The sequence below is a fragment of the Asparagus officinalis genome, chromosome 3, assembly GCF_001876935.1.
Source record: "Asparagus officinalis chromosome 3, Aspof.V1, whole genome shotgun sequence".
Lineage (NCBI taxonomy): Eukaryota > Viridiplantae > Streptophyta > Magnoliopsida > Asparagales > Asparagaceae > Asparagus > Asparagus officinalis.
Window position 1 is genome coordinate 31,089,086 of NC_033796.1, and position 12,702 is coordinate 31,101,787.

The 12,702-nt window shown below is 35.4% G+C and overlaps 1 protein-coding gene across 1 annotated transcript; it reads left to right on the top strand.

Annotated features, from left to right (window-relative positions):
• LOC109833643 (50S ribosomal protein L4-like) lies at nt 501–9,686 on the top strand. The gene is made up of 7 exons (XM_020401385.1): nt 501–733; nt 921–1,041; nt 5,784–5,932; nt 7,919–8,026; nt 8,440–8,559; nt 9,251–9,424; nt 9,528–9,686. Exons 1-7 carry the CDS (start codon nt 557–559, stop codon nt 9,627–9,629), a joined length of 951 nt encoding a protein of 316 aa, XP_020256974.1. The 5' UTR covers nt 501–556; the 3' UTR covers nt 9,630–9,686.

Sequence of the window (12,702 nt, forward strand, 5' to 3'; positions counted from 1 at the left end):
AGAATTTGCCCTCACTTTAAAAACCCTTACCGTAAAGATCTTAGGTGCTCCAGTGAAAATCTTAGGTCATTACACTAATTATGCATCCACTAATTGAGAAAAAGTTGTATTTGACAACGTACCTGTCAAGTGAGAATGTTCTTAAAAAAATACTTGACATGAACAAATATAAATTCTATAAAATTTTCAATTATACAGTCACATCACTTTTTAGAAATCCCAAATTCACTGTGACCAATATGTCTGCTAAAAACAACACCAAAATTTCCACTTCACGGACAAAACCCCACAAAAACTAAGGGGCATTGTAATTATTCTCTGTGGGTTACTTGGCCTTGGAACGTGAGCGTTCAATGTTCATGATGTTAACTTCGGCTCAAGTGAGACAAGTTCTGAGGGGTTAAGTGGAAAAAAACAAAACAAAGTTTAGGGAGTTATGTCCAACCCATCCAAAGTCCAGGGGTTTTTGAGCGATTAACCCTATGAAAAAATGTCGCGACGAACGATAGGGTTTTTGGGATTTTAGGTTTATTCCCCTACTCGAAATCAAACGAAAATGGCGAATCTCCTCTCTCACGCCCGTCGCCGTGCCTTCAGCATCAATCGATCTCAAACCCTAGCTTTCCTGCGATCCTTTTCTTCACCTTCCCCATCTCAAACCTTAGCATCGTCGTTCCGGCGGCCGTGGACTCTCGAGGACACAAGGTTCGTCAACGGCGTGCCCTCATTCAAGGTCGATTCTTTCCTTCTGCTCCCTTAAAAGTTCAGATTTTGACGGCTTTATATGGTTCGAATTCGTGAATCTGTTGATAATGATGAATGCCTAAATTCCTTTCTGCGTTTTCTTTGGTTTCCCTGTCTAATTCTCAAAATAGCAATCTTGCATTGATATTTATAAACCTAATGCTGAGTATTTGCAGGTTGCTTCTCTGTTTGGGGCTTACAAAAAGTTCTGTACTTATGAGGCGCGAGAAAGTGAAGGCGTTATCCCGTCGGAGTTGTTAACGAGTAAAAATGCGACGGCACCTAATCGAAATATAGGTATTTGCTGTAATTTTCTTTATTCAAATGTTTCTTGTTTGAAACAAATATGGACTTAGCTCATGGGTATAATGATTTCTACAATTTTGTCATTCCATTTGATAAAATTATTAACTTGGGTCATCCATCGAATGATTGTTAATTAATAAAACAAGTAACTTGTGATTTTTATTTAAGCTAGGTTCAGGGGATATCTTTAAGACCCAGAAGCGGAGAGTACTAGTTACGGATACCAATTCAACTTGCTATTTGGGTTTTTCGCATGTGTGCTTTTGCTATGTCGTTATAAATTGGACCCTTTTAATTTTTATGGGTTCACTTAGATTACTCATGTGATAAATAAACTTTGGTGTCTTATGTAGTTCCTCCTAGTAAAAAGTTGAGAAAATTAGCTTGGTTTACTTTTTTTAAAAAACCTTTTTAGTTTGACTATCAGTAAAGCACTTCTTTATTGAAAATTTTCTTTATGGCATATTAGTTTTGTGTAATCAAATAACTGAGGATTGTTTTAGTTTTATTTCTTTTTTTTTTGAGAGAGAAGGATGGATTACTGTTAATCATAACAGTAATCCAGCCAGCTAAATTAAAGAAACTTGGCTGTTACATGGATATACACATCCCCAACCAAGAAGAATGTGCACTTGAGTTCAAACAGGATTTACAGACCAAAAGAAAACTCCTTCCCCCACAAAAATGACAAAAAACAAACTCCTGCTCCACCACAGAAGCTTTACCCCTTCCCAAACATGAGAAAAAACTATCAGCTACCACCACTACAAAATAGTAGACCATTTTAACTACATACAGTATTTTAAAGCTCAGAAAACAGAACAAGTTTAATATTCTGGAGAAAAAAATCATTCAAGTTGAATCACTGTGTTCGCAAGCCTTCCAGCATCATTTGTAGAATGACCTTCAGGAGCTCTTTTCCTTCTCCTCTCCTGAAGCCTGGCAGTTCGAGCTGATAAAGGCTTAGAACCTAATCAAAATGATGAAAATGTCAAAACTTTGCTCAAAATCTCTAGAGCTCTCTTCCTCTTGTTTGAAAAGATTCTATCATTGCGTTCCTGTCATATACACCATATAAGAGAACATAAAGTAACATCTCTTTCCACATTCCATTTAGCACCCTTATCCATATTCCAATTATTCCAAATATCTTTTAAAGAATTCAACTTAAATTCCTTATCAATATTCAATTTATATTGAATAGATCTCCATGTAGAGTATACAAACTCACAATCCACAAAAAGATGGAAATGATTTTCCTCTTCTTTAGAACATAAACAGCACATCAAATCCAAATGAATACCTTTTTTTTCTAGTTTATCTTTTGTATTTAGCTCTTGTCTTAAAGCCAACCAAACAAGAAATTTTACTTTTAAAGGAACAGGAAGCTTCCAAAGATTTGCACAATCAAATCTTAAACCCCCATCACTAAGAAAATGGTAGTAAGATTTAACTGTAAAATTGCCTTTAGCTTCCTAAATCCATTTTCTCCCGTTCTTCCTTTGTTCAAAGTTTAAATCTCTGATATCATTCAACAGCTTGAAATATTGGAAAACAAAATTTCTAATCAATTGTCTTTTAAATTGTATGTTCCATGTCCATTCATTATTCACCTTCTTTCTCACACTACTGATAGAAGCAAAAGGAAAAGAAGTGATATTAAAAAGAGAAGGATAAACCGAAGCAAGAGTAAAAGAACCTACCCATTTATCAAGCCAAAATAAGGTTCTATTTCATTTCCCCACATCCACATGAGTACTGCATAAAAAGCTTCTAATATTATGAAAATAATTCCTCCAAAACTGTGTTAAAAGGTTTCTACCAGAATAAAAAAATTCTGTCCAATTTCTTCTCTCAAAGTACTTGTAGAAACTAATTTGCTTCCAGAGTTCCAGTTTATTATCAAACCATTTTCAACACCATTTTCCCAACAGAGCTTTGTTCATAATTTTTAGATTTACAATCCCCAAACCTCCATATTGTTTAGGTCTACAAACCCAACAGAGCTTTGTTCATAATTTTTAGATTTACAATCCCCAAACCTCCATATTGTTTAGGTCTACAAACCTCCTCCCATTTAACCAAATTAGAAGAGCCTTTATAATCAAGAGAACTAGTCCATAAGAATCTTCTTCTCATTTTATCAATTTTGTCTATGAGCCACATAGGAAATAAAAAGGACAACCAAAAAATTAGCATAGAGGAAAGAACAGAGTTGACTAAAACTAGTCTCCCCCCTCTTGATAAAGTTTTTCCTTTTCATAAGGCTAATCTTCTCTCAATCTTCTCAATCAAAGGAGACCAGTCTGCTTTTTTTAATTTTCCAGGTCTCAAAGGAACTCTAAGATAAGTAATGGGAAAATTCTCACTTTTACAATTCAACATAACAGCTAAATTCTGTTGCAAAGTTTCATTATCCTCAAGAGTATAAGCACACTCTTGTTAAAACTTATTTTAAGTCCAGAAGCAATTCAAAACAATATAAAATTATTTTTAACACTGTTAACTGCTCTTTTTTATTTTTGCAAAAAATCAAGGTATCATCCGCATATTGTAGACAACAGATTTTATGAGGCATATTATTTGGACCTAAACCTTCAATAAGGAGAGAATCAACAGCTAAATTCATCATCCTAGTGAAGTAGTCAGCTGCCAGAACAAATAAAAGAGGAGATAAAGGGTCTCCTTGACGAACCCCTCTCTTGGACATAATCCAACGCGCAATTTTACCATTTATATCAATGACAGACATACCTCCTCTTAAACACAAATTAATCCAATTTAGCCATTTAGCTCCAAATTTTTTGGCTTTCATAACCTCCAAGATGAAATCCCAGTCTAACATGTCATATGCCTTTACAAAGTCTAATTTTAATAAAATCCCTCCCCTTTTGTTATTCTGAAAATAATCATTTATAATTTCCTGAGCTGCTGTCACCCCACCCCATCCATCAAAAATCTATTTTTAATGAAACCAGATTGAACAGGGTCAATAAGCTTTTCAAGCTTAGAATTCAACCTATTAGTCAAAACTTTAGTAATCACTTTGTAAATCACATTTAGAAGACTGATAGGCCTGTAATCATTAACCAAGGAAGTCTCATTTTTTTAGGGATAAGCACAATATGAGCATAATTGAGTCTATTTATTTCTAATTTGCCTTCATAAAACTCCACAAACAATTTCATAATATCACTTTTCACTGTTTCCCAAAAAACTTGGTAAAACAAGGTGGAAAAACCATCTGGACCAAGAGATTTATCACCATTCATATCAAAAATAGCTTTATGAACTTCCTCCTCAGAAAAAGGAAGTTCTATATCAATAGATCCCCAATCTTCCAAAAGAAAAAGCTTATTCCAGTCCAGCTGACATCTATAAGGTTCATTTTGACCAAAAATCTGATTATAGTGATTAGAAAAAATCTGTGCAATACCCTCTTCAGAACTGACCTCTGTATCATTCACTGTAATTGAAGCAATCAGATTATTTCTTTTCCTGCCATTAGCAATTTTATGAAAATAAGCAGTATTATTATCTCCTTCCTTAAACCAATGTGCTTTTGATCTTTGTTTCCACATCTGTTCTTCTTGAAGTAAGATCTCATTCAACTGAATGGAAATATCATTTTTCTTGACTAATTCATCATCAATTTTAGTTTTATTTCTTACCTGCAGTTTATACTATACTTTTAGGATATGCATTCCCTCTAGATATAAACTAGGCTTTAAGCTACAGATAGAATCATAGAGCCTCTGAGTACTACATAGGTCTCGTAGAACCTCTGAGTGGTACATAGGTCCTTTAAATGTTGGATAGAAGAAAGATTATCATCATGTAGTAGGTCCAGGCCCTTCATTTGCATTCGTAAGCTTGCCTGATCCAGTTGGGGAACTGTTTTTGTTGGACATGAATATAGGTGCCTAGGCTGTGATCAAAGCTGTCAAGATATGCCATGTATCTTCTTTCATATTCCCTATCTCGTATACAGTATCATATCTTGTATCATAATCTATAAGATCAATTTTCATGGATACAAATAGTTATGTCATTAAGTATATATAACAAAAAAATATATGAAAGGTTTATAACATGGAGTCATTCATTGATAACTCAGGCAAAATGATAAATGACATGCACTAGCCTATAAATTACTGAATCCAAATCAGTCGAAGGTAAATTACATAATTATAACATAAACATGAAAACTGAACTTGGTACCGCATGTGATAAATTTTTTTATCACTATCATTAACTTCATAATGTGGCAAATATCACTCAAGAAAATCCAATGATTACAATGCCATCAACTAAGCTGAAGCCAGGAAATTCTCAAACATTATTTTCGTTGATCCTCTAAAACAAAATTTTTTATATTATAAAATGCTCATTCTATTGCTCGTTCTTTTAATCAGTGTCAAAAAATGAACACAAGGCCATGACCATCACAAATTGCTCCTTCTCTAAAACAAAATTTTGCTCTTGCTTCTTGGTGCCTTACGTGCCTAGAAATTCTAGTTTCGCCCCTAAAATCAGTGAATGTCTCATGATGCCTTTACTTGGAACTTTCACAAAAACACCTGTGCCATTGTCAAGTTCATGACTTGCTGATTGTTCATATTGGTTTATTTTTCCTTCTCATGCCTAAGTTGAAGCTTTACTCATTTCTTATCTTAGTCTATTTTTTTCCTTCTCTTGCCTAAAGCTTGTCTAAATTGATTCTATTGTTGCAGGAGAATATGCTGACCTAGTAACGAGAGTGACCAACTTTCAAAATGAGGACAAGGGTCTCATTGTCTTGGCTGGTGATGTTTTTGATGTGCCCATTAGGAAGGATATAATTCACCGAGTTGTGCGATGGCAGCTTGCCAAACGACAGCAGGTATTTATAACTAATAGTCTAAGAGATTATATATTTAAATTTCTGTTTGCAGGATGCTATTAGCTTTATTTTGAACGTTGCATTTGCAATTTATGTGGAATTTAATTCTACAATTTTGACAGGTTAAGATATGATCATCATCTAACGTTTATTGTTATCTTTGCTTCTCATTTGCCTTTGTGTATTGTACTTCTTGATTTTTTATACATAATATGGTAGCAAACTAGAAATTAGAATTTTTTTTTTCTAAAATAAGGATGGAAACGTTGTACCATTGAAACTCAAACAGCTACTGAAATAAGGAGAATCCACAAATGCTGTTTATTTTCATTTGAAATTTAAGGCACGGTCTGCTTCTTTATTAATTGAGATTCAAGGCAGCAGTAATGTGCTCATTTATTAACTGCAATTCGAGGCACTGCTAGGCTTCTTTTAGTCCTTTATTTATTGATAAACAATATCCTTGGTTTCTTTTTAGTTGTTAATCTAGATTTGAGGTGATGTTGAGTCTGCTTCTAAATTTAATGTAGTTGGTCTTTTATATATTATTATATCTTTTCCTTATTCTGCTTCTGCTTGATGAGAAATGTTCTCTTTGCTTCATCTCTTATCTTTCTTTTGCTTCATCTCTTATCTTTCTCCTTACGTTGCTACTTTCTTGATAATATCTTCTTATGCGCAGGCAACAATGAGAAGTTTTAGTTTGAAAACAAGGATGAAAATGATATAAATATTGAAGTTTGTTGAATTACTGAATTATAATCCTGTTTGAGGGAGGGAGCAAACTGAGGTGAAGCGCACACACCTAGGTTGCATGAGTATGAGTACGGATACCAGTATGGGTATGGGTACGGGTACGGGTATGAGACATGATAAATTTGTAAAAGGTAGGTTATGGTGACATGGCTATATAAATATTCATATACAAATATATTGGAATTGATACTTTATATGAGAACAAGGATGAGAATTAAATTTCCTATAACTTTTTTATGTTTCTTTTATTATGTGGATTGTAGATTGGAAAAGTACTAGTTTTTGAACTAGACATCCAACCAACCCTCTTCAAAATCATAATTCGAAACTTGATCTATGTCCAACAAGTTTCAAGAAGTGGATGTGAAGTGTAAGGTATATGCCCAAAAAATGCATGACAAGTATTTTAAATAAAAACATGTATTGTATAATTGGATACATGCCCGAATAATGTATGCATATATGTAAGGAGTGTCCAAGGAGTTTGGGTATGGATATAGGTGCGGGTCCAGATTAGAAGAACGCTGGTAACATAGACACATCCAAACTGAAGTTTTGGCATATTGCATTTTCCTTGGGAAAATGCAATTTCAGTCTTATAATGCTGTGCTTGTAAAGGACATGGACGTGTGTGAATAGTCAACTTTTAAATAAGGGGTTTTGAGGTTCAGGGTCTTGGACTGAGAAAGGCGATTTATTTCAGTTGTAAAAGGTTATGTGGGAGTTATATATTCCAAGGTATTGTTCTGCTAAAAAATTAGTACCCAGACCTACTTTGATCCATGCCTATTTGGTGGTTGGCCGGTGCCAATAGCCAATGAAGCAGAAAGCTAGATAAACTTTTACTGCTTTTAATATTTTCCACTAGCCACATACGTTATACATAACACTAGTCAATAAATGGTGGTGACCCTTCAAGTGTTGGAGGCTAGGCTAGAGGAAGAAAGGATCATATCTTGCCCCTGTTCAATGATCGGTCCAGCTCAGTTCACGGGGATAATATGATCAATACATTAGTAAATGCCTCGACTAATTTTTTTCTATAGATTACAGATCTAAAAATAAAAGTATTCCTAGTTATCATATTCGATGGTGTAATATAAAACCAGCAAATTATGTTATGCATTCATTTGTAGAATGATCGGATGATATGCCTTTTAATTGCTTTCATGATGATTAGATATATGCATGTGTTGCATTCTTTTACATGAAATGTTGTCTATCTCACAGGGGACTCATTCGACTAAAACAATAAGTGAAGTCAGTGGTACTGGGAAAAAGCCCTATAATCAGAAGGGAACTGGAAGAGCAAGGCATGGGACATTGCGTGGTCCACAGGTCACTTGTATAACTTTTCTTTTAGATTCCTGTCCTTTTACTGTTTATGTTTCTGCTTTCTAAAGTGTAGTGTAAGTTTAGTTATCTTGCTTACTGTTTTAATTTTCCAATTTAATATGAAAATGGGAAGAAATTCCTCTTTACAAGATGTAATATTTAGGAGCCTGTCCTCCCAATGGGACGTCCCTTAATGGGAATGATGTTCCTTCAAATATGCTCGCACCTGAAGTTGCCTGTCCTCCCAATGGGACGTCCCTTAATGGGAATGATGTTCCTTCAAATATGCTCGCACCTGAAGTTGGAACATATAACCTCCCATATCTTAGGGATGTGCTCAACCAACTTCTCTATGTTATTCTTATTGTAATTTAAGCTTTAGCATAATCATTTGAACATCATTTCTCTTATAACAGTTTAGAGGTGGTGCCGTTATGCATGGGCCTAAACCACGTAGTCATGCAATCAAGCTGAACAAAAAGGTCCGGCGACTTGGACTGAAAATTGCTTTAACAGCTCGTGCAGCAGAAGGCAAGGCATGTCTCTATCTTCCTTTACTAAAAGCAGTTTTATCTTATATTTGGATTAAATTTTGCTTGGTTAGAAGACACCGCTTTGTGACAAATATTTCTGATGTTTCCAGTGATGGTGTTTCTCCTTAGCTGTGGTAAAATTAATATTTTTCTCAATTAAGAAAATTTAGATTGGCTATCTAAACTTCTCTCCATTGCTATCTACGGGATAGTTTAGGTTTTTGTTTAATTATTTCTACCCTCTCAAATTGGAAAGTGTCGTCATAACACATTGAAGAGTACACTAGCCATTACAATTATCTGAACCAATTTGAGTGGTCTAGTGTGGGCTAATGCCTTTGACATCTGAAAGAGCAGAAAACTGAATGGCTTAAATTAATGTAATTGTTCTAGTTCTTAAAACTCAAGACAAAATTGTCAGACGAGCAAAACTAAGAAACATGTATTTTTTTTTGTTGTAATTGCGGTTCTAAACAAGTAATTGTTATTTTTCAAATTTAAAGAGTTTCAAAAATCTTGAATCTATAACGGCTATAGGAGCAAGAGGAATTCAATATTTTTCCAACATCCCCCAGGGAATATCAACTATACAAAAACTTATCCCTCGAATTTTCTGCGGGAAAAAACAAATAGATTCACCGTTCCACGCTTTATACAAATAAGAAAATTTCTAAGGAGTTTCTTATTCTTGCAGCTTTTAGTTTTTGAGGATCTTGAAGTTCCGAACCACAAAACAAAGAACATAGTAAATTATGTTTCTCAGATGGAGGAGACAAAGAAAGTTCTGTTGGTGGACAGTGGTCCTATAAGCGACAACCTGAAGCTTGCCACTGGAAATCTCCATTATGTGAATGTCCTTCCTTCAATTGTAAGTAGTTAAAAGCAAATGTTTATATGAGGATTATCGATATATTGATAGATTGTAATGTTTTCGAGTTCCACTTCTGATTTCTATCTTGATGCAACTACAGGGTCTGAATGTTTACAGCATCCTTCAACATGATACACTTGTCATGACTCGGGATGCAGTAGATCGGATTGTCACCAGGATGCATACCCCTATCAAACGATGATTGAGGTCACTGAACATGAGAAAGAGAGTTTTATGATCAACCTGGTGTCAGAAGAAACTGAAATCCTACGGTGGGCAGAAATGCTATTCTAATTTCTAATATTTCTTTAACTATAATATAAACTGCCTAACCAGTTGTCCATGAGCATAGCATCATTTTATTCTGACAATGTTCTAAATGATGTGCCTGAAAACCCATTTCCAGTTGTCCATGAGCATAGCATCATTTTATTCTGACAATGTTCTAAATGATGTGCCTGAAAACCCATTTGGCAACATGTATGCCAACAGAGAACTTTTATTCTGACAATGTTCTAAATGATGTGCCTGAAAACCCATTTGGCAACATGTATGCCAACAGAGAACGGGCTTGAGGCATAAAACAGGCCAGAAGAAAAATTTTGTGTGAGACAACCAATGATGTAGTATATCTTTGTTATTGGATAGTATGAAATTGTTGATTAGCTTCAAACCCTCGTGAAAATAAAGTCATTAGACAGAGTGATGACATTTTTCATGAATGAACTTATTACGCTTAAGCAAAGTCAACCTCTAACAGTAGCAGTACTAGCATGTCGAGGTTCAACGTGTTAGTAAGGCGGTTGTTAGCTAGAATTTTACTTGAACTGCCAACTTGTGGGCAGAGAGTTCTGGTATTATGACCATTTTTCTTCCTCCCTTGATATCTGTGATTTCTTCGCGAAGTTCAATAGTTGTTAATGTGTGGTTACCGTCTTTGTGGCAACGAGAATGGTGAACATAGGCAGGGTCGCAACTTCGACAAGTGGGAATAACTCTTGCTCTCCAGCACATGAAACTATGGTAGTATGCCAAGTACTCCTTTCACCCTGAGCACATATACTATATTCAGAGGCTAGAATGGGGAGCAGCGTTGGTGTTTCATCCTTCTAATCTCTGAATATGGTATACTTGCTCAGGGTGAAGGGACCACTAGGTCAACTACCATAGTTAATGTGTGTTGTACTTGTGTGTGTTTGTTTGCGTGTGTTTTTAGTTCTTACTTGAGGCCAGTCTATTTACTTTCGGTTTTTCTCTAGAGTGCCCATGGGCACTCTATAAGAGAGGAGAGAGATAGATAGAAATGAATAGCCCATGGGCCCCCCTGATTTGCATTAATTTCTGTGCATAATTCATTTCTTTCTCTCTCCTCTCTTATAGAGTGCCCATGGGCACTCTATAGAAAAACCGATTTACTTTTAGTTAACATAGCCAGCCTGCTAGCTGGTATGCCGAACACAGAATCGGCCTAGTTTTCCTTCGCCAAAATGTGGCTTTTAAACTGATTCTATGTTGGACCAAATCCCCTTAGTTTAAACTTGGTCTAGTTCAGGATGAACTGGACCAGAATTGATTCTGACCCAATTTTGCTAGGATTGTCGTACACAGTCTGAGAATTAGGTTTTGAACCAAGGTTGTATCTGCATAAATCTAATTTTATGGAGCCGTCAAACACAACCTTTTTATACGTGATCTGTTACATCATTCATGGAGACGGGGGGAAATAAAACCCCTTTCCCCAGTTTCTTTGTTGGGAAAGAAGTTTGTACGCTAAACTGTCGTAGAGGTAAGAAAATATTGTAGATTAGTCATTAAATATTAATCATATCATAACAAGTGACGTACCGGTTTCTTGTTTACTTATTGCGTGATTAAGTCATGACATGTGATGCATGTTATTTTTATACTTACAATTACGGAGCTAGATGCCAATTCTTTTGTTGTCAATCTTCTGAAGGAATCGCTGATTGACCCTATCGGATATGAAACTCGGTAGTATTTAAAATCCTTAGAATGTTATGATATTTATCTTTTGGCAACTTGTATACATTAAAAAATTGAGACGTTGTGGATACATTTTGAATAGAAGGGCCTTAGATGAGATTTAAGAAGGAAACTATTCTCCTAAAGAACTACGGTTTCTGTTTCTTGCGGGAACATGATGCAGAATGGTGGTCTATTTATGAGGTCAAATTAGCAAAGATTTAAGAAGAAAACTATTGATTTTGGCTAAGTGTCACTTTTACACCCCCCCAACCCAACTAATCCTCTAAGCATCTGTTGCTTGTACCACGCATCAGAACAATTTAGATTGGAAAAAAAAATTTACATCTTTTATCTTTTGGCAGCTCGTCTACATAAAAATGATAAAATATCGAAACCTTCTGGCTAAATTATTCGAATTGAAGACCTCATCCTCCGTACTCAATTATAAACAGAACTATGTCTATGTGTATATACATACATACCATTTTTACTATATTTTTGGGTGGCATAATCATGTCAGTGCATGAGCACGTGATCTGTAGCTAGGATACATTGCATCTGATTTGTAAGCGCGCATGATATATCGCTGATATTTACACAGACAACAAAGAAAAACTTGGTGTCAAGCTCCACCGATCTACTGGTCAAATTTTCAAAAGCGCAACTTGCAGATTGTTCTGTTAGGCGAAAATTCGATCTCCCTTCTACGGTGTCAAATAGTAATCTCGGTTAGGTTTGAACACAGGTAAATGATTTCCAAGTCCTTATCACATAAAGACTACTGTGCTGGCTCTGAGCTCTCCTCCGAGACTCAATCTCATCCTTGCCTAACTAAATCTTTTAGACTCCTCTTGGTCAAGGTCATTGTTCTGGTTGGAAAACAAAGCCATATTGTGGTCCGCCAGCACACGATTATAAGGGTATAGCAACCTCTTAACCTCTTTTTTCAAAGAAGGCTGCTGAAAAAAATACCTTCAATTATTCAAATGGCTCTATCAGAGACGTGCCAAAATATTTCGGTAGGTTCTCTTCTTATCCCTACACCTACAACCATAGCTTAACCTTAATACAGTGTACATCACTAGTGACGGTTATAAATTACGAAGAAAAAGGAAATATTAACACTCTTAAGTACCTCCAACAATTAAACTCCGATGAATTCTAATGACTCCACCCTTTTGGCTTTCTGGGCTTATAGAGTGATTCATAAGGCAGACAGACGAAGAAGAATTTGGTTGGAGCATAAAAAAACTATGAAATTAATTGGAAGATGCAAACCTGCAACATTA

Bases quoted from the DNA above. Each gene is read 5' to 3' on its own strand.
- LOC109833643 (XM_020401385.1), top strand. From the start codon at position 557: ATGGCGAATCTCCTCTCTCACGCCCGTCGCCGTGCCTTCAGCATCAAT. The intron at 1,042-5,783 runs GTATTTGCTGTA...CTATTGTTGCAG, and splicing joins GGCACCTAATCGAAATATAG to GAGAATATGCTGACCTAGTA. The intron at 5,933-7,918 runs GTATTTATAACT...TCTATCTCACAG, and splicing joins AGCTTGCCAAACGACAGCAG to GGGACTCATTCGACTAAAAC.